Genomic DNA, 20,114 nt, shown 5'->3' with positions numbered 1-20,114 from the left:
GTTTCAGTCCACTCTAGTCATATCCCAAATCCAGCTTTATTCTGAGAAACCATGATGATTTGTGTCCTCTAGAACTCCACACGCCCCCCTCTGAAGCTTTCCAATGTGGAGCGCATCACCAACTTTCAGATCCTCGTGCTTTTCGGCTGTCTCTTGGCCATCTCGTTGGTTTGCTCCATCGGCCAGACCATCTGGAAGTATCAGTACGGCAATGACGCCTGGTACATGGATCTCAACTGTAAGAACCAGACCCCCCCTTCCTTCTGTCATGCTAGACCGCTTGCGCGTCTATGTGTGCTTTCATTTTTTTCGTCAGTAATTTTTGTCTTCCCTATATGTAACATGCAACAAATATGCATTGCATATGTGAATATTTGTCAATAAAAAGGGAAAGGAGAATCTTTCCCTTTTAGTTCTAATATGCATAGACACGTGAATGTATAAATGGTTGAATATCACAAACGCTGCTGTACTATTTTTCGTTCGTTCTGTTATCAGCTTCCTTTCTAACATTCTGTTTGGTTTGTGTTTTTTGTTTCTTTGTTGTTGTCATTTTCTTAACAGCTCCAGGTAACAACCATTTAAAACCCTTGGCCATCTGTGAATGACCCCTCCTTACTAACCCCTAACTGAAGCTCAGCTTTTGCTAAGCTACCGAAGCCACTTATATGGTTGCCCTACTTTGAGAGGGTAATTGCAGAGGACTGCACACACACCAGGAATCCAATGATAGGTTTTTCCCCTCCAGCTCTACACTGTGTAGACCCTCTTAATGCCTGATGTCAAAAACGTGCCTCCCCTTCCTTTATTTTGGTGACACGTTAAACACTTCGCAAGCTCAGGCTTCGGCCACGCCAGCGTCCTTTTGCTCGTGCCTAACTAATGAGGCATGACAGTAAGCCTCGGACCCAAAGAAACACACGTGGAGAGGAGCAAGTTACCTAAGGGCCCTGTCAGAGCAAGAGTTTGAAATGTATTCCCGTGTAGAAACAGAAGACCCTGGAGGTCAAACCGTGACATTTTCTAAATGCCCCCCTTTTCCTCTTATCCACCTCCTCCTCTTCCTCCTCGTTCTGCTGCATTTGTTTTACTGGTGCTGACAGACAAGGCTGAAAAAAGGCTCAGCTCTGGAGGAGATGAGCAAATCCATGCTAATAGGCTTAATGTTTGGATTGTAAAAGTTCGATATAAAGAAATACAACACTGCCATTAAATTTTAATGAATAGTGATGGGAACATCTGTTGTGTGCCTGGAGCATCGCAGGTGATTGATAAAAAGAGAAAAATAGACAATTTTGCGCACCAACGAGATGCGAAAATGTTAAATTTACGTCAGGAGCCACTTGCAAATTGATTAACATGTCACCACCATCATTATTCTTGATTTAAATAGGAGGGGCTGTTTGTGTCCAAATCGATCGCAGCTTGTTTTATGGCCTACACGGTTCCCTACTTGGTATGCTCTGTGAGTTCTTTGAAAATGTTGCCAAATGCTGAGATGCACCACCGTGAATGCTGGGTTACATCTGGAATTATTCACATCCACTGCAATCATTTGTAAAGGAAATATCAATGATGTTGGGCGTCATGTGAGGTAACAGTGAGGTCATAAAGCAGGTATCCATCATGAAATTGATTATTATTCTAAGGGAGGGGGACTTAGTCTTCTATGTTTGTTGTTTGCCGTCCTAGTGGAGCCGTAAAAGCGAGAGGTGGCATTGATTTGTTGTTTACATGCTTTTGCTGGTCATATTTACAATATAAACCAAGGACACTTCCTGCTCTTCAGTCAGAGGTATGATCAAGATGGTTCATAATACCTGGAGGGAACTACACCACCATTCAAAATTCAGCTTTTGTCATCACAGAAAAAAAAAATAGATTTAGATTTTAGTTTTAAATTGTAATAATATTTCACAATGTATTGTTTACTGTATTTTTGATCAAATTAAAGCAGCCTTGCTGAGCATAAGAGACTTCTTTCAAAAATACTTAAAAATCTTACCAGCCCCAAACTTTTGAATGGTAGTGTATCTATTTAGTATTCCTATTAATTTCAGTGCTAGTTGCACAAGTAAGAAATTTGAAAAACTTTTAAATGGATGTCAATGGAGAAAATGCTTTTTGCAGCAAGATGGTGTAGTTACAACATCTGCAAACTAACTGGGTCAGGCTAACCAGCCAACTCTTGACCTCTTGGGCATGATTGCATCTGTTTGGTTTTGTTCTGCTGGACATCAGGATAGGATTCATCCCCAGAGGTGAAAACAATGCAGTATGCTTTAAGGTTTCCAGATTGGGTTTGCAGGCGTACACAGAGGGCGATGAACACACGCCTTCCACTCATTAATCTAAGCATCGCACACTTCAAGCAGATGAGTAATTATTCATAATAAATAATTCATTTGACTTTGAACCCCTGTGATGTTTTGGCTTTGGCTTCTGTCCCAGTAAGTATCCAAACCAATGCACATGGCTCTATGCAGATTGAGCTGTGGACTGGAGCACTTGAGCTGCCGTCGTTTGTTATGCATTCACACCACCTGCAACAACAGTCACCCATGCTGAACTCCTGGCCATGAAATAACAGGTAGCAGGTTTTGTGCTGCACAAATGCTGACGGGTGTCTTGAGAAGTGCTGACCCTACAGCGCGACTCCTTGCTGCACTGATGTCACTGGACCTGCAGTAGTTTAGAGAGATACGTGCTGCATCTTACGCTGCTTCAGAATGCTGCTGTGAGCATGTGCAGATTGGTGGATATTAATAATTAGCCTTTGGCTCATTTAAACTAATTTGTATTGAATGCAGAGAAAGGATTTATTGCTGACTTGGTGTTTGTTGGGTGTAGTTTTTGACCTTTAATTCAAGTCAAGTCACCTTCATATTTATAGCGGTTTATACATAGAAATTGTTTCAAACCAGCTTCACAATAATTAACAGGACTAGAAGAGTCTTTTAAGACTAGATGACTGTTCAACAGTCAAGCAAGAAATAAGTTGTTTAACTTAGTATGTACTTTTAGTAGTACTTCCAAATTATTGAAATATCTCTAAATGTCACATCTCTCTTTTCGGCTTCATATTATGGGAAGGTACTTTGGACTGAGTCCCCCTCCTTTACATTGAAACATCCAAACTGATTGTCTTCCTTCCCACCACTAGCCAAATCCTCTTCCTCTCTGTGTGAGTCAGTTCCAATAGCAGTTGTATGATTGCCCAGCCTCTTTAGTTCTATGATTCTGTATGGGAAAGCACTCCCTCTCCTCCTAACTGCTCAGAAAGAGCATTATTGCATTCTGCGGACCCCCCTCCCCCCCAGGTAAAGCTTTTTATTAATACTTAAAGTCAACACGAAATCAAAATTAAACCCATTTACTTAAACACGTTAGTCTCACCATTTCATCAGTGGTTAATGTTAACCAATAGCAAAAATATTTATTTTATAGGTACACTAAAAAAAAATCTTACAGACCTTTTGAATGGTAATTATTTTGAAAAAAGTCTTAAGGATGCATTTATTTGATTGGAAAAATAGTAATATTGTGAAATATTATTTTCATATATTTTAATGTAATTTATTCCTTTAATTTTCAGCATCATTACTCCAGTCTTCAGTGTCACATGATCCTCCAGAAATCATTCTAATATACTGCTTTGGTGCTCAAAAAACATTTATTATTATCAATATTGAAAACAGGTTGTACCTAATATTTTGTGGAAACCATGATACATATTTTTTAGGACTCTTTGATGAATGGAAAGTTCAAAAAAAGGATAACATTTATTTGAAATAGGAAACATTTGTAACATTGTAAATGTTAAAGTGCGTCCTTGTTGAGTTGAAGTGTTTAATAAAATAATTTGACCCCTATCATTTGAACAGTTAGAAGTAAAGCGGTTAGAAGTAAAATGGGTTGTGAATGTTGTTTCATGTTGACTTTAACTCTATGTCTGAGCTGTCTTGTGTCTGTGGTCTTGTTTTTATCGATTTACACTTTTTTTCTCTTTGTGCTGCTCTCTTTGTTAAATTTGGTGATCATCGGAAATCATGATCACCCACCCCAGTGCATTGTGGGATAATGTGTTGCTTTGAAGTTTGCCCATATTGCCAAGGCTTCTGCTATGATGTCAAAGACTCGAGTCTCAGTTTAGCTTCTAATTAATGGAGACCTAATTGGAGAATTGAATGTAAATTTGTAGGTTAGAGTCTTATCGGAGAGATTGGTTGAAAGAGTTGAATTTGCTCAGATTAGTGTTTGCACAACGCTCGCACAACGCTAGTGGAGCATTGTGGAAACGTTGCAAATTAGACCAGATGAGCTTGTGGCATTGTCCTTCCATCTTCCCTCCCCAGTCCACCCCATCCCATCATGCCTTTCATTGCTCAGAAACCTGTCTGTCACCTCACTTCCACTCTTTCCTCTTCCTTCCCTCGCTCTTCTTTTTCCAGATGGTGGAGCAGCTAATTTTGGCCTGAACTTCCTCACCTTCATCATCCTCTTCAACAACTTGATTCCCATCAGTCTTCTGGTGACTCTAGAGGTCATCAAGTTCGTCCAGGCTTTCTTCATCAACTGGGTGAGTGCGAGTCTGAGCCACGGGAGCTGTTCCCGCTTGATGAATCTGCTGTCTTTGAAATGCAGACTGCTTAAACCTCCAGGGCCAATCCCAGAAAACTTCACAGCCCAAACGAAAGTGGAGCTTTATCAAAATAACCCATATGAAGATGCCAAAATTGGATTTAGGGCAGGGCGTTTAAAACACACAGACACTGATTTTAGATGCAGTGGAGTTTTGAGTTCCCACTGAATGGCAAGACTTTTGAGTGGAGGTTGCTTTGATTGACAGAGTATTAAACTATCATTTTAAAGTGTTAGTCATGTTTTGGAGTCCAGATGGCAAGGTATTAATAAAAAATGGTTGTGAATATTAATTCTGCTTGGTGACACTGTATTTTAGGACACTGACATGCTGTATGAAGCCACCAACACACCAGCTATGGCTCGGACATCAAACCTGAATGAGGAGTTGGGACAGGTACTGCTTGTCCTCAATTTCAGAAATAAACAAAAGGGGATGAATGAAAATGAAAAATGAAACCAATATTTGGATTTGATTTACCTTTGCCGTCATCTAACAATCACATAAAGTTAACCTTTAAAAACTCTTCACTTGTAGCATTTGAAATTATTCATTTTGTGACTTATGTGTTTTATTAGATTTATTCAAACAAAATAATACAGATTTTTACTATCTACTATCTAATTTTACTATATTCTATTCATCAGTTATCAGCCATAATATCAGTTATCAGGATTTTATTAGGGAATACATCCTAATGCCAGTTAATATAATGAAGACCTACTTTTTGCTGTCGAGTTAATTCCTGGCTTTAAAGGGTCACCATCACTTTGATAGTTCAAAAAGTTAATAAAGAGATCGTAAAATTAATCCCTATGAATTGAGTGGTTTAGTCTATAAATCTATAAATTTTCTGAAGAGACTCGATCATTTAATGTGATGAACAGATTGAATTTATGCTTTTATTCACATATAAACATTGATCAGCGAACATAAACAGAAGCTCAACCAAACCTACTTTACGTGCGAGAACAAACTGCATTGTTTCTTGCTGAAGCTCAAACATGCTGCGTAACACACGAGAATGAACCGCATTGGTTCTTGCTGAAGCTCAAACATGCTGCGTAACACACGAGAATGAACCGCATTGGTTCTTGCTGAAGCTCAAACATGCTGCGTAACACACGAGAATGAACCGCATTGGTTCTTGCTGAAGCTCAAACATGCTGCGTAACACACGAGAATGAACCGCATTGGTTCTTGCTGAAGCTCAAACATGCTGCGTAACACACGAGAATGAACCGCATTGGTTCTTGCTGAAGCTCAAACATGCTGCGTAACACACGAGAATGAACCGCATTGGTTCTTGCTTAAGCTCAAACATGCTGCGTAACACACGAGAATGAACCGCATTGGTTCTTGCTTAAGCTCAAACATGCTGCGTAACACACGAGAATGAACTGCATTGTTTCTTGCTGAAGCTCAAACATGCTGCGTAACACACGAGAATGAACCGCATTGGTTCTTGCTGAAGCTCAAACATGCTGCGTAACACGAGAATGAACCGCATTGGTTCTTGCTGAAGCTCAAACATGCTGCGTAACACACGAGAATGAACTGCATTGTTTCTTGCTGAAGCTCAAACATGCTGCGTAACACACGAGAATGAACCGCATTGGTTCTTGCTGAAGCTCAAACATGCTGCGTAACACACGAGAATGAACCGCATTGGTTCTTGCTGAAGCTCAAACATGCTGCGTAACACACGAGAATGAACCGCATTGGTTCTTGCTGAAGCTCAAACATGCTGCGTAACACACGAGAATGAACCGCATTGGTTCTTGCTTAAGCTCAAACATGCTGCGTAACACACGAGAATGAACCGCATTGGTTCTTGCTGAAGCTCAAACATGCTGCGTAACACACGAGAATGAACTGCATTGTTTCTTGCTGAAGCTCAAACATGCTGCGTAACACACGAGAATGAACCGCATTGGTTCTTGCTGAAGCTCAAACATGCTGCGTAACACGAGAATGAACCGCATTGGTTCTTGCTGAAGCTCAAACATGCTGCGTAACACACGAGAATGAACTGCATTGTTTCTTGCTGAAGCTCAAACATGCTGCGTAACACACGAGAATGAACCGCATTGGTTCTTGCTGAAGCTCAAACATGCTGCGTAACACACGAGAATGAACCGCATTGGTTCTTGCTGAAGCTCAAACATGCTGCGTAACACACGAGAATGAACCGCATTGGTTCTTGCTGAAGCTCAAACATGCTGCGTAACACACGAGAATGAACCGCATTGGTTCTTGCTTAAGCTCAAACATGCTGCGTAACACACGAGAATGAACCGCATTGGTTCTTGCTGAAGCTCAAACATGCTGCGTAACACACGAGAATGAACCGCATTGGTTCTCGCATGTCAAGAAAACCCTCTTGAGCTTTTATTTACCATAACTGATTTGTGTGTTGATGAATGTTTATATGTGAATAAACGCTTAAATTAAATCTGTTCATAATATAAAGCAATTTGTTTACAATCTCTTTATTAACTTTTTGAAACGTCAAAATGGTAGTTGCTTAAAGGGGGGGTGAAATGCTCATTTTCACTCAATCTCCTGTTAATGTTGAGTACCTATAGAGTAGTATTGCATCCTTCATATCTCCAAAAAGTCTTTAGTTTTATTATATTTATAAAAGAAAGATAGGCTGTACCGAGTCTTTCCGGAAAAAAACGAGCGGCTGGAGGCGGGCCGTGTGGGCGAAGCTAAAGCTGTGTGCTTACGCGCCGATATAGCTAACAACACAGAGACATTTGAAGCAGTTTTACTCACCGCCCGGTTCCACGACTGCGAACCTTTATCATTGTGACTGCTCGATCCTTAAGCATTAGACGATCTGCAAATCCGTCGATCTGGGCTTTGTTTATAAAACAATCATCGTCGAAATGCAGGGAACAAAGTCTTGCACAACTTCGTTGATGCTCTGGAAAAACAAACTCCATCCCCTGGTCCCTTAACGCTGGGTTCTTTGGGAATCTGTGCAGGGTTGTCTTGCCCTGGCAACCAAAAACCCACTTCTTTGGTGACATTGACTTCCAAACGCCGAGCAGAGCGCTTAGATGAGGTATTGCTTTCGCTCTCTCTCTGGTCTACGGATGCCCGTGCGCGACCTTCCGGGAGAAGTGCCCTTAGGACCCATATAAGGAAATTACGCCCCAGCTGACATCACACTTGTGACAAACCGGAAGGACAATTTTTGGCACAGAAATACTCCTTCAAACGTACAATTTAATTTTTTAAACTTTGTCCATGTTTAGCATGGGAATCCAACTCTTTAACAGTGTAAAAAACTCAGTATGCATGAAATAGCATTTCACCCCCCCCTTTAAGACTTTCAATGGAGGGACAGAAAGCTCTCAGATTTCATCAAAAATATCTTCATTTGTGTTCCGAAGACAAACGAAAGTCTTACAGGTTTAGAAACTACATGAAGGTGAGTAAATAATGACAGAATTAAAATTTTTGGGTGAACTAACCCTTTAAATGTCGTTTTGTTTCACTCAGAATAAGTTGCATTATGGAAGTAAAATGGGTTGAATATATTTACTTTAAGTCTGCTTACTTTTACCTAATTTACTGTAGTTTATTGCTCTCTCTTTCCTAAAACCAGGTGAAGTACATCTTTTCAGACAAGACAGGCACCCTGACCTGCAACGTCATGCAGTTTAAGAAGTGCACAATTGCAGGCGTGGCCTACGGGTAAGGCTCTGTTTCATATTGCGTTCATAATCAGTAGAGTGTACATCTGGCTCTAGCTGTCTTGTCCTCAGCTCCCTTGTTAGCAGCTGCCTCGATGCTTCCCTGCACAGTCAGAGTGATCCTATAAATATCAGAGAAGGGGACTCGCAGATTTTCTTCCTTTTTTTACATGCTTAGTAGGGAACACAGCGTTTCAGGTTGACTATTTGTCTAATTTGGGACATTTTTATGGGGCATGCAGTGTATATGTCTGTTCTAAAACTAGATGTAGAAAATTTTGAGGTTTTACACATTTGTATTTATAAGCCTAAAGTGTTGTGAAAGATTAGATTTTCATTGTGCTGCAGCTGATGCTATGTGAGGGTTTTTGAAGAAATGTTCATCAGCATGCTCAGCATGTGGCAGATGAGACAATGATGGCATAGCTCTCTTCCATATCTGTCTTTCCTTCTCACCAGATAGATTTTATGATCACAGTGATGTTTATGGTAAGCAGTTTACGAAAGATGAGGCGTATTGGGCAAGGTCACGTCGGGGCCACGGCACTGAGATTATTGGATGTTTACATGCACAAGGACTCTAGATCTTATCACAGACACGCCAACCATCACAAAATACAACCTTGTATTCACATTCATGCTTAATAGTGCCTCTTTACATTCTGCATTCAGAGAATAAAGCACATGGCTGCCGTATCAGAGCTGAATCTAAATGATCTGTGCTCCAGCATTAGGAGCAGCATTAATCCTATTAACTCAATTAAAACTCTTCTGAGATCAGGAGATTCAAGAGGCAGTTCCATTGTGACACTTAAAGGAAAGCACTTACTGGAAATATTAAATTCATAATGTTTAATTTTTTAGGGTTTTACTTTATTAAACTCACCTCAGGTACCTGTCACACTTGGAGTTTATTTTCTATATATTGAGCCAAGAGGTCAGTCTGTGATGTTTATTTTCTCTATTGGTTTAAAGTCGTCTTCTGTGTTCAATTGCAGATTAGAGTTTTCCAAACTTGATATTTGGTACACAGAAAAATATGTGGCGAGCTTTTGTTTCTGGTCTTGTTTTCTGTGTGCTGAGCATGAGAATCAATATGCAAAGAAATAAAAATCACAGTTCATTATGCCAATATTACAATTATATCATCACTGACAGATTTTATATGATGATTTTCCTAGCCATTTTATACTTGATCAAAAGTTTGGTGTCAAATTTTTCTTTCTTTTTTGGAAAGTCTTTTATGCTCACCAAAGCTGCATTTATCTGATAAAATCACTGTAAAAACTGTAATATTGTTTTCTATTGTAATATATTTTAAAATGTAATTTATTCCCTGGCAAAACTAAATTTTCAGCATCATTACACCAGTGTCACATGATCCTTCAGAAATCATTCTAATATACTGATTGGGTGCTTAAGAAACATTTTCTATTATCAGTGTTGAAAACAGTTTGGCTGTTTAATACTCTTGTGGATACTGATAAAAATATTTAAAAAAAATCAGGATTTGTCATTATAAATGCCTTTACTGACTCCATCCAGCAAAGATGCATTCAGTTGATTTAAAAAAAATAAGTGTTAATAAAAAAATTCAAAATGAACTGACCCCAAACTTTTGAACAGGATGATGTCTGAACGTCCGTACGTTAAGTTTAAGAGAATATAACTAGCAAGTCAAAGCAAGGTCATGCAGTATGAAGCTCATTCGTTCTCCCTCTAATTCTACATCCTTGACCTTTGCACCAGGCTAAATTACAATGCTGATGCCTTCTAAGCCAGCATCATTCCTGGAGCCATTCTTCTAGATATTTCTTTCTACATAGAGGAGGGATCCCTCTGCTTATCCATTGGTGAAGTCCGCCGTTTATTCTCTCATAAGTATGTTTTACAGCTCTTTTACTTTTTCAAACTGGGCTACTGTATATTTCAGAAGTGAGTCGTACTCCACCTCCTGAATATTGATGCCATCTTTTATCAGCTTCAAATAAACTTGGTCCCGTTTGATGATGCATCCCTCCTCTTCCCCCACATCTCCTCTTGCTGGGCGTCGGAGTGAGTTCAGCCACCGCATCAAGTCATTGATGTTTTTGAAGCGTGACATCTTTTCTTGCAGTGAGTGGAGAAACTTGGTGCAAGCCCAAAGGAAGAGTTTGATGTGAAATGTAGCCTAGATTTTTGACTTGACATGTTTGTCGGACTGGAAAAACCAACATGCTGCTAGTGTAGCATGCTGGAGTTCTGGTGTTAATGTTGAGATGAGCTGACGTCTTTCCACTAGACCTTGCATTTTATGTCTCTCTTGTGTTTCATGTCCGAGTTGAATTTCTTGAATTTCTCCGATTTTTCGTTCACATGCCTTCATTGAAAACTCTCCCCATTGACTTAAAAAAATCTCAAGGCATCTCCTAAATCCACAGCGACTACATTAATAACACCAGCACATCATTTTGTGTCTCAATTATGTCAATTTACACTCTTAAACCAATCTTGTTCATTTAGTAAACAAAGGTTTGGTCAGCCGGTGTCATATGTAGACCAAGAGGTTGAAAAGTTTGTTTTGATATGATCTCAGATATCATTTCTTTGACTTAAACTTATTTTATTTAAGCTAATTTAACATTTCTAGTTTTTGTCATAGATTTTATTTAGCTTTTGTTTAAATTAAAATGTTTAATAGTTTTTGTTAACAATAACAACACTGTACAGTAGACTTGAATGTTTTGTTTTTTTTGCACACGTGCTGGTGTCTCTGTCAACATTGGACCGTTTTCTGTCCTCATAGTCTTAATTTCAGACATTTATAGTCATGTGTCTCATGTAAAACAAAGATTTGACATTGTCACAAAAGGGTGCGATGTGTTTTGGCCCCCCATGACTCTTTCCCCCCTGCTTGTGTTACGTTGCACAGCTAGTTAAGTAGAACAGTAATTAATGAGGAAATCCCTTTGGCTGAAGATGTTAAATAATTTAATGAGATTTCATGGAGACATGATGGCCAAAGTGCTTTTTAGCCCTCAGCACTAGAGGAAATTATTGTATGTGATATCATTTTTTTTCTTATTTCTTTGCTTTTGGAACTGTCACAACTGTGCTTGGGTTGTAAAGCTGGGCAGTCTTGGATAATTGCACCTCCTTTTCTTATTTATAGGCTTAGGGTCTCCTCTGGCACCATCTCCTTTGCAACTTATTAAAAACACATTAACATGTGTGGCCTGGATCTAGCTTGGCATATTACCTAATAACATTATCTCGTGTGTGTATGCCAGTGATTTAAGAAGAAACCGTTGTGGGGCATAGAGTGTAGTCTCATTGGATGTAGTCTCAGGCAGAGACATAGAGTGATTGACAAACAAGATGATTATATGGTGCAGTAGCAGGAGTGCTGCTTTCGCCTCTTTTGTTCATTGTTTGTGAATTGTTGTGTGTAAATGTCCAGCTGTACTCACCCCACCCCCAAATGTCTCTCGGGTTAGACATGATCTCATCTGTGCAACGAACGTGGAATCTGATAAACATTACCCATTTAGGTCAGGTGGTAGGAGGGGGTCTGAATCCATTTTGTCAGAATAAGAGAAACAAAATATATATGATTTGTTATATAATTATATAAAAAATGTATATTAATTTACCAAACACATTTTTTGGAGCAACTTGGGGCTGAACCTTTCAAGACAATATAAATGTGACTTTAATCTTAGTCTCTACTTTTAAAAAATATTTTTTGAAATGCTGCAGTAATTTCAGCTTTTTTTTTTTTTTTTTAGTTAATTAATAAAAGTCAGATATGATTTCATGAAATGGAAAATTTTTTGGAACATTTAGACAAAATATAAAATGAAATGGAAAAATGATCTTTATTATCATGATTTATGATCTAAGCACTGTAGTTTTATTGTGGAGGGCAAAACAATGCAATGCTACAAATAAACATTTCTCAATATCCCTTTATATGTATTGTATTAAATACTCAGATATTAACATGATTTTTTTTTTTTTTTATATGTATGTATATTCAAGTAAACCTTAGTTGCTTCTGTCCAATATTTGGTCATCTTGAAATTTTGCTAACAATATACTGTATAACTTATTCTTATGTTTACTTCCTAAAGATATATTAAAGATTTCACAGAAAACAGACACATATATCACAACCTGAAGGGAAATGTTTTTAGAATACTAAAATGCCTTTTACTGGGTAAAAGTATGTACTATCAATCTGATGACAGAAGGCATGTAATAGATTGTGTACAACAGGTTTTTCAGCAAAAATGTTATCATGTTCGTAATTTAGAGGTCTTTTAGGTAAATTTGATTCCAACTTTGATTTCAGTTCATTGCAATGTGGAGGGGTTTTTTGTTTTGTTTTTGACTGACAAGGCTGGATCTAGGCCTCAAGAGTCAAGAAGTCTATTGTGGATCTGGTCTTGACTCCAATTCTTGTTTGAACCTGCAACATTAACAGCCATAATCTTACCGACTAGGCTGCACCACCTTTTTAGCAAGTACTTGAGTGTCTGTTTGAAGTGAGCTGAGGTAGTGCGGTTCTGCAGGGATACTTTCGTGCAAGTCTCTCAGGTACCCTATTGCTTTTCTCTTCTTTCTCTATCTTGTTGCTCTAAGCTCTTTTTCTCAGTAACAACCCAAAAGGGTCTGACACGGCTAGCATTTGTCTTTTTTAAACCATGTTTGTTTTAAAAGACCCAAGTCCCACCCGTCTGCAGAAATCTGTTTTGTTTGGATGCTGAAGAAGTCGTAGAGTCTAATACCTGCAGGACTTGTGTTGGCCTATATTAGTGTAAATGCACTGTTCCCCCCTGCTGAAATGCAGTTCTTCTGTTTCAGCGTACTAAACAATTCTCTTCCCCCTGAGGCTGATGGTACGGAGTCAGATATGTGCATGACCAGTCAACCTGTCTTTTGTTTTTGTAGTTTCTGTCGAGTCATAATTTTGGTTTGAAATACGCCACATGAAGCAATAGGGTCAATGCTAATGCTTTTTACCCAAGCAATATTTTGTCAACGTAGGATCATTAATAGCACATTGGACATTTACAGATTTTTCCTTTCTTTTTTCTTTCATTTTCCAATTTTTCACTTTTCTTATTTGATCAATTTTCTTTTCCTTTCTCTTTTTTTCCTCTTTTCTTTCTTTTTGTTTTCCTTGCCTCCTTCCAAATATTTTCTGAAGTTATGTATTCCTACATTCATGACAAACCCCATTTAAAAAGTACTATGGCTGTACCATGATAATTTGACCGTATCAGGTGTACCTGAATACCGTAGTCCTTTGATGTATACCATGATACTGAATGATTTCCATAATCACGGACCATGTAAAGGAAACTTCAAATAATAACGTGGCATGGTACATGCCCACAAATCTATATACTATGGTTGGGACTTATAATACCATGTGACACATGGCACTTATTATTTATTATTGTGTCGTGTGCACATTGCTCTTGCAAAATAAATTCTACAATACACGCAACTCCATATTGTTTTTTTTTTTTTTTTTTATTTCCCTAGTGTGCTATTCTCCCTTTGTGTCATAATATTAACTCTGCTGCTCATTCTAACTTTTTCCCTCACCAGTGTCTGGTCATTAAACACATGGTCAGGCCAGTGTCCACTCGTATTACAATTAACAAAGCCATCAACGCCCGAATCTGTTGACCTGAGCAAAGATGCAAGAACAATTTTCTGCTGTCAAGCTGGCAGCAGTGGCTGTGTCTCCCTATCCCAGCAGAATCGGTTTAGCAGCCAGCAATTCATCCACTACCCCTCTACTAGCACAGGCTTGTCTTAGCCTTTCTATATAGTAGATAATGTAGCCATTCCAGCATTCATCTAATTATTTGTCTTACCTTGGATTTGTGCTCTTTAATTAGCTGTAGTTACAGTATGCTGTTTATTGGTTAGTCATTCTCCCTTACCCTTCAAATTCATGTGATGTCTGTTGCATTAAATCTGATTCTTTGTTAGACAATTAGTATGGATAAATATTAGAGTTTTGCCTTGCAGTGAATACATTTTTAATTATTTATTTTGGTTCAACGCTCTTGCATCTCTCACAAAATCCCTTTATTTTCTTTGGTCTAACTTTCCTTAACGTGTTTGCAGGAATTAGTATTAAACAAAATGTAAATGGGATTTATTGAGATGCATCTGTTGATGTTAATTATTTATTAATGAAAGCATAAACATCATATAAATATAATAATTTATTGTCACCGCTTTCTATTCAAAGTATATAAAAAATAAATTATCTTAAACCCACTTCTATAGATCTGATTTATTGCACAGGCAGACATGGGTAAACGTGGTCATTTGGGTTCTGTTTTGTCTGTAACTCTCTTCACTCCACCCAACAGTCATGCAGCTGAAGTTGAGGATGGTAGTTTTGCGGAGGAGGACTGGTAAGGACCAACTCCATTGGCTGTGTGTTTTATGCTTCTGTGATGTGTTCTTGCTGTGTTGCCTTGTGAGAAATGTGGTTTGAGCCCTTTTCTTGTGATGTGGTTGTGTTTATTGGACTTCTTCTGCACGGTGTCACCCTAAATTAGTGTGAAGACAGATTCCTGTTGAATGAAGGAGCTGTTGTCTGATATTCTGTGCTGTGCTGGTTTGATTTAATATAATTAATCTGTTGTTTTGGGCTGTACTGTATGGTTAAGACAGCAACAGGTGTTTTCTATTGTAGACTGAGTTTGTCTTTGATTTCTCCACACAAACTTTACTACAGACTAACGTCTTTATATATGCGCCTCTCTCTCTCTATGGTGTAACTTTTGCTAAATATATAGCACCCAGTAACTGTCAAAAGTTTGGAAACATTAAAAAAAATATATGTTTTTGAAAGAAGTATCTTATGCTCACCAAGGCTACATTCATCAAAATTCAGCTTTCCTTTCCCATAACAGCAATAAATTACATTTTTAAATGTATTCAAATATAAAAAGGTTATTTTAAATTGTAATATTTCACAATATTATTGTTTTAACTGTATTTTTGATCAAATAAATGCAGCCTTGGTGAGCATAAGAGACTTTTTAAAAACGCAAAATAATTTAATGTTTCAACTTTCCATACTTTTTTGGCAGGCACTGCATTTAGCAAAAGTTTTCAGATTTCAGTCTACTCTATGGTTGCTGTCCCTGTGTAACCTGCAGTTAAAAGTCTGCTTAAAGAACACAGTGATGTATGTAGATTAGTGACCAGTCTCCAGCGTATGAGTCAGTTTTTCTTGGGATTTAACTTTTAGAAAGCCATCCATATCATGACACACTTTATGATTTGTAACTGGAACAGCCAAACTTGAGACACATTCATTTTAGACAACACTAATAAGATATAAATGGAGCTCCAGCTTGAAAATTTTACTTCCCATTTGGACATTACTGAAATATCCCTCAGAGCATATGAGAAGCAAAAACCCTGACTGACATCACTTTATGTGGGTAAATCTTGTCTGGGTCAATTTTCACCCCAAATAAGAAAAAAATTAATTAAATCATATTTTGAATAGACTAATTTACTGCTAAATATATATTATTTACATTTATTTATAACATTAATGCTGTACATTGTTAATATTTACTTTACTGCATTTATGCTGATCACAATTTCAATGTACAGTATTATTATTATTTTTTTTACTTTTAATATATTACACTTTCTAAATTTACATTGTCACAGTAGTAGGGCTGGGAAAAAAATCGATTTGATTTAAAAATCGAGTTGGTAGGTCAAATCGATTCATATTTTCAAAAAATCGATTTTTTAGATTTTTTTTTCTCCCAATACATACATTTTGCATTCGCCAAATCTTCCTTCAGGGTTTCCGTAGAACGCTCCCTGCGGCGCAGCCCTCGATGCTTCACGACATCACGACAAAAAGACTAGCATGTTTAATGTTTTAACGGTCCTCCACGACGACGACGACGACGACGGCGCGCGCGCGAGTGAGTGAGTGAGTGAGGGAGAGTGAGTGAGAGTGTGTGTTCGCGAGTGAGTGTGTGTGACTGTGTGTGCGCGAGAGTGTGTGTGTGTGTGTGTGTGTGTGTGAGAGAGAGAGAGAGAGAGAGAGAGAGAGTGTGTATGTGCGAGTGAGTGAGTGAGTGAGTGAGTGAGTGTGTGTGTGTGTGTGTGTGTGTGTGTGTGTAGGCTATGTGAGTGACCTTGTGTAGCCTATATGTGCGAGTGAATGAGTGTGAGACGGCTCGCGATGACTGGTCGGAAAACAACGTGTAGTCTGACATGTTTCTTGTCCACGACATGACAAGATTTTTAGGAGTCAAAATCGTGTAATCTGACAGTGACTATCGTAACAGACAAAAAAATCGTGTAATCTGAACCAGGCATAAGAGTTACCTCAGGATTTTTTGTTGTTTTATTAGCTCAATCCAAATACAGTATAAATAATTTGGATGTTTAACAATCTTTGTTGCACACTGACTTTTCAGTTAGAGAAAGGGTTTGCCTTTGCAATTTTATGTTGATGCACTTTAATTAAATACAATAAATATATATTTTTAAAATATATTTACAGTTCACAGTTATTTTGTTTTAAATGGGGGGAGAAAAATCGAATCGAATCGTAAATCGAGTTTTTTATAAAAAAATCTCAGATTTTTTTAGGGGAAAAAATCGCCCAGCTCTACACAGTAGTGGCGTTATAAATTAAATCAATCTTCCATATCCGGCATGGACCCCATGAGGACAATTTGCACTCAGTGAACGGGGCTCTAGAGATCTCTATAGTGTCCCTAGAAGAGCAGGATTCCTGTGGAGAGAATGGAAAGTCATGTTGTGTCCATTAGATTGAATATCTTCGTAACTCGAAAATGTTTTACCAGCCCATTTGATATTGATATTAAAATCTATCTTTAGCAAGTCTGTCAGGTTTCTCTAATAAAGCCTAGTAGGGGTTTTATTGCACTCAAAATATAACCTAATTCAGAATATTGTTTCCACAAATTGAAAATGGATTTTCGTAAAATAAAATTAAATAATGAATATTAAATTGGATACTTTCTACAGCAGAATCCTGAAATTGAGTTTCTTTTGTGGAACATGAACAAGAAGAAATGCTGATAACATTGGACCCCATTGACTTTTATTTTAAGGACAAAAACATTTTTCAAAATATCATCTTTTGTGTTCATAGAAAAAAAGAAAGTCATACAGGTTTGGAATGACATGGAGGTGAAATCTTTATTTTTGGAGTGAGCTATTTATCTAACTAAATATGTATGTTAAAAGGGATAGTTTCTGTCTTCATTTATTCACCCGCAAACATGTATGAAAAGTTTGTTTCTTCTGCTGAACACAAAAGAAGATATTTTGAAGAATATGGGAACCAAACAGTTGATTGACCCCATTGAGTCATAAATCAATGAAAAGTTCTGTTTTACAGATTTAAATGAATTGCACACAGTAAAATTTTTATTAAATGATTATGTTTGGAGTGTAAACGAGTTGCTTGTGTCAAGCAAGAATAAAAGCATAGCCTACATAATAAATAATGATGGCCGAAAGGACTGGGTTCCCTGTTGTGGCCTAATATGAGAACAATTATCTGTTTTTTCCAGAAAAAAGTTCTGGAGAATTTCATCATTAACTTATGCACTGTATATGCAGTATCTGTCTTGTCTGAGCTGTGAGCATTGAGTCCGCAGGACAGGATTGTAGCTTCATTTGAGCGGTGAAGCCATGTGCAGGGGAACAATGGAAGCGTGTTTGCATGTGTCTTGTGGGAGTTATGTAAGCAACACTGACATATGCCTCCTGCCCCTACACCTCTGCTGTTTACTCTGTTTATCCCTCTCATAAACATGCACACATTTAAACAATGGTGAACTGCTTCCTTTTCAGTGGAGCTGTAATAGGATATTCTGCAATGGCCTGTGTGGTGCATGTGGTGGAGAGAGAAATAACGTGTTTATCTGTTATAGTCCATTATAGTTCAATACTGCAGTAGATTGCGGGAGGGATATGAATGAATGAGCAAAATCGGGCCATCGAGGGCCGATAACTACACTGCCGCATTCAGTTTCCATGGAGACGATTGTCCCGCTGGGCTTTGGATCACCAATAACAGAGTCTGTCTTCAGAATGCAATAGCATGCACAGTCTACTCTGAATACTGCTTACTACTTCTATAAATAGCATGTGATGCTATATGCATTATGCAGCGTTAGGCATTTCTAACGGTTATATGCAACATCATTGTCACGTGACCTCATTACTTATGTTTAATTGAGCCAAAGTTATCTCAAAAATAACACCAAAAAATGCAGAATGGTGACATGCTAATTTTGTATTGAAGTCTTGTTAGCAAGATCAAATGATGAGTTGGGACGTTAAAAATTGCAATAATTATTATAATGCTTCTAGCTCATTCATGTTGAGTGAATTGCACTGTGACTAAGTAATTTTAATTGATCAAATAAAATGTATTTGATAAAAAATACAATTAAAAAAATTAAATTGTACAATATTATTACAGTGTAAAAAAACTGTTTTCTATTTTAATTAATTTTTAAATGTAATTTATTCTTGTTATGGCAAAGCTTCAGTGTCACATGACCTTTCAAAATTCATTCTAATATGCTGATTTGATGCTCAAGACCTTTTTTTTTATTAAAAACTGTTGCGGGTGAATATTTTTGTGGAAACCGTGATACAATTATTTCAGGGTTCTTTGAATAGAACGTTCAAAAGAACAGCATTTATTTGAAATGGAAATCTTTTGTAACATTATAAATGCCTTTACTGTCACTTTTGATCAATTTAATGCATTCTTGCTGAATAAAAGTATTAATTAATAGGAGGAAAAAAAAACATTTCAATGTGAAAAGCTGTAAACATACATTTATTCATTTATAGTAATGTGAAATATGCTGTGTCATTGTATTTTTATGTGTATATGCGCCCTAGCTTTTGCTCAAAGTGCTCCGTCAGCACGGCAGCGGGGATCCTAATGTTCACGTTGCATGATACGTGGCCTTTTCTGTTCGGAAGCTACATTTTCTGCTTGTTGCACATTCAGACTAATGTTCGACCAATGCATTTTAACACGTTTGAAACCTGAACCTTTTTGTGTGTGAGTGAAAGAAGCATGTATGCACGTATCCCAGTTTCATAATGTGCTCCACTTAGTGTGATACATTTGATTTTTTTTTTATCCTCCTTCACAATGCCGCCCAATTCCCCCAACCTCCTATGATTTTGTCCTTACCTCAACATGACGTCTTCAGATGAATCTCACCAACCAATGATCTGCAACATGTTTGATATAATGCACCGGTGAGGTGAACAATGCTGTACACTGAACCCAGTGTGGCGAAATATTACATCTTTCCCCCCAGACTCCTTTGCCAGAAGCCGCAAATCTCACCTAACCTTTTCTCGGTCAGATCTATATGGTTCTGATTTCTGAGGCTGCCGCTGCAGTAAGATGCTCTGGTCAAACGTCCTTTCCGCACTGGCTTGGGAGAGGGTTAATGTAGTATGTGAACTGGTTCTTAAAAATGTCATGTTCAGCATACGACTATAGATATGTCCACTACTGAGCTATTGAATGGCCTGTATATCCCAGACCTACTGATCAATATCCTTCCTAAAAATGCTGTAGTCTGCAAGGTGTAAATTCAGTACCTCTACTGGTTAGATTGTCTGTGGGTGGTCACATGATGTTTGCATCTACTCTAAATAGATGTTTCATGAATAGTAAGAGGATAGGTTTTTTTTTTTAAATG

General features: G+C 37.9%; 1 protein-coding gene across 4 annotated transcripts in view; it reads left to right on the top strand.

The window, feature by feature from the left end:
• atp8a1 (ATPase phospholipid transporting 8A1) overlaps nt 1–20,114 on the top strand; it is a 129,541-nt gene that overhangs the window by 44,184 nt on the left and 65,243 nt on the right. For 2 of the 4 annotated variants that reach the window (XM_081382034.1, XM_081382035.1), the window contains exons 11-15: nt 73–238; nt 4,452–4,579; nt 4,961–5,038; nt 8,262–8,350; nt 14,727–14,771. In XM_081382034.1, the coding sequence (XP_081238160.1) occupies nt 73–238; nt 4,452–4,579; nt 4,961–5,038; nt 8,262–8,350; nt 14,727–14,771 (506 nt within the window). The remainder of the gene's footprint in view (nt 1–72; nt 239–4,451; nt 4,580–4,960; nt 5,039–8,261; nt 8,351–14,726; nt 14,772–20,114) is intronic. The other 2 variants (XM_081382036.1, XM_081382037.1) reach the window with 1 other exon arrangement.

Source organism: Scardinius erythrophthalmus (genome assembly GCF_964197995.2).
Source record: "Scardinius erythrophthalmus genome assembly, chromosome: 13".
NCBI lineage: Eukaryota > Metazoa > Chordata > Actinopteri > Cypriniformes > Leuciscidae > Scardinius > Scardinius erythrophthalmus.
Note: the sequence above shows the minus strand (reverse complement) of the source record. Positions and strands in the feature narration are given on the sequence as shown.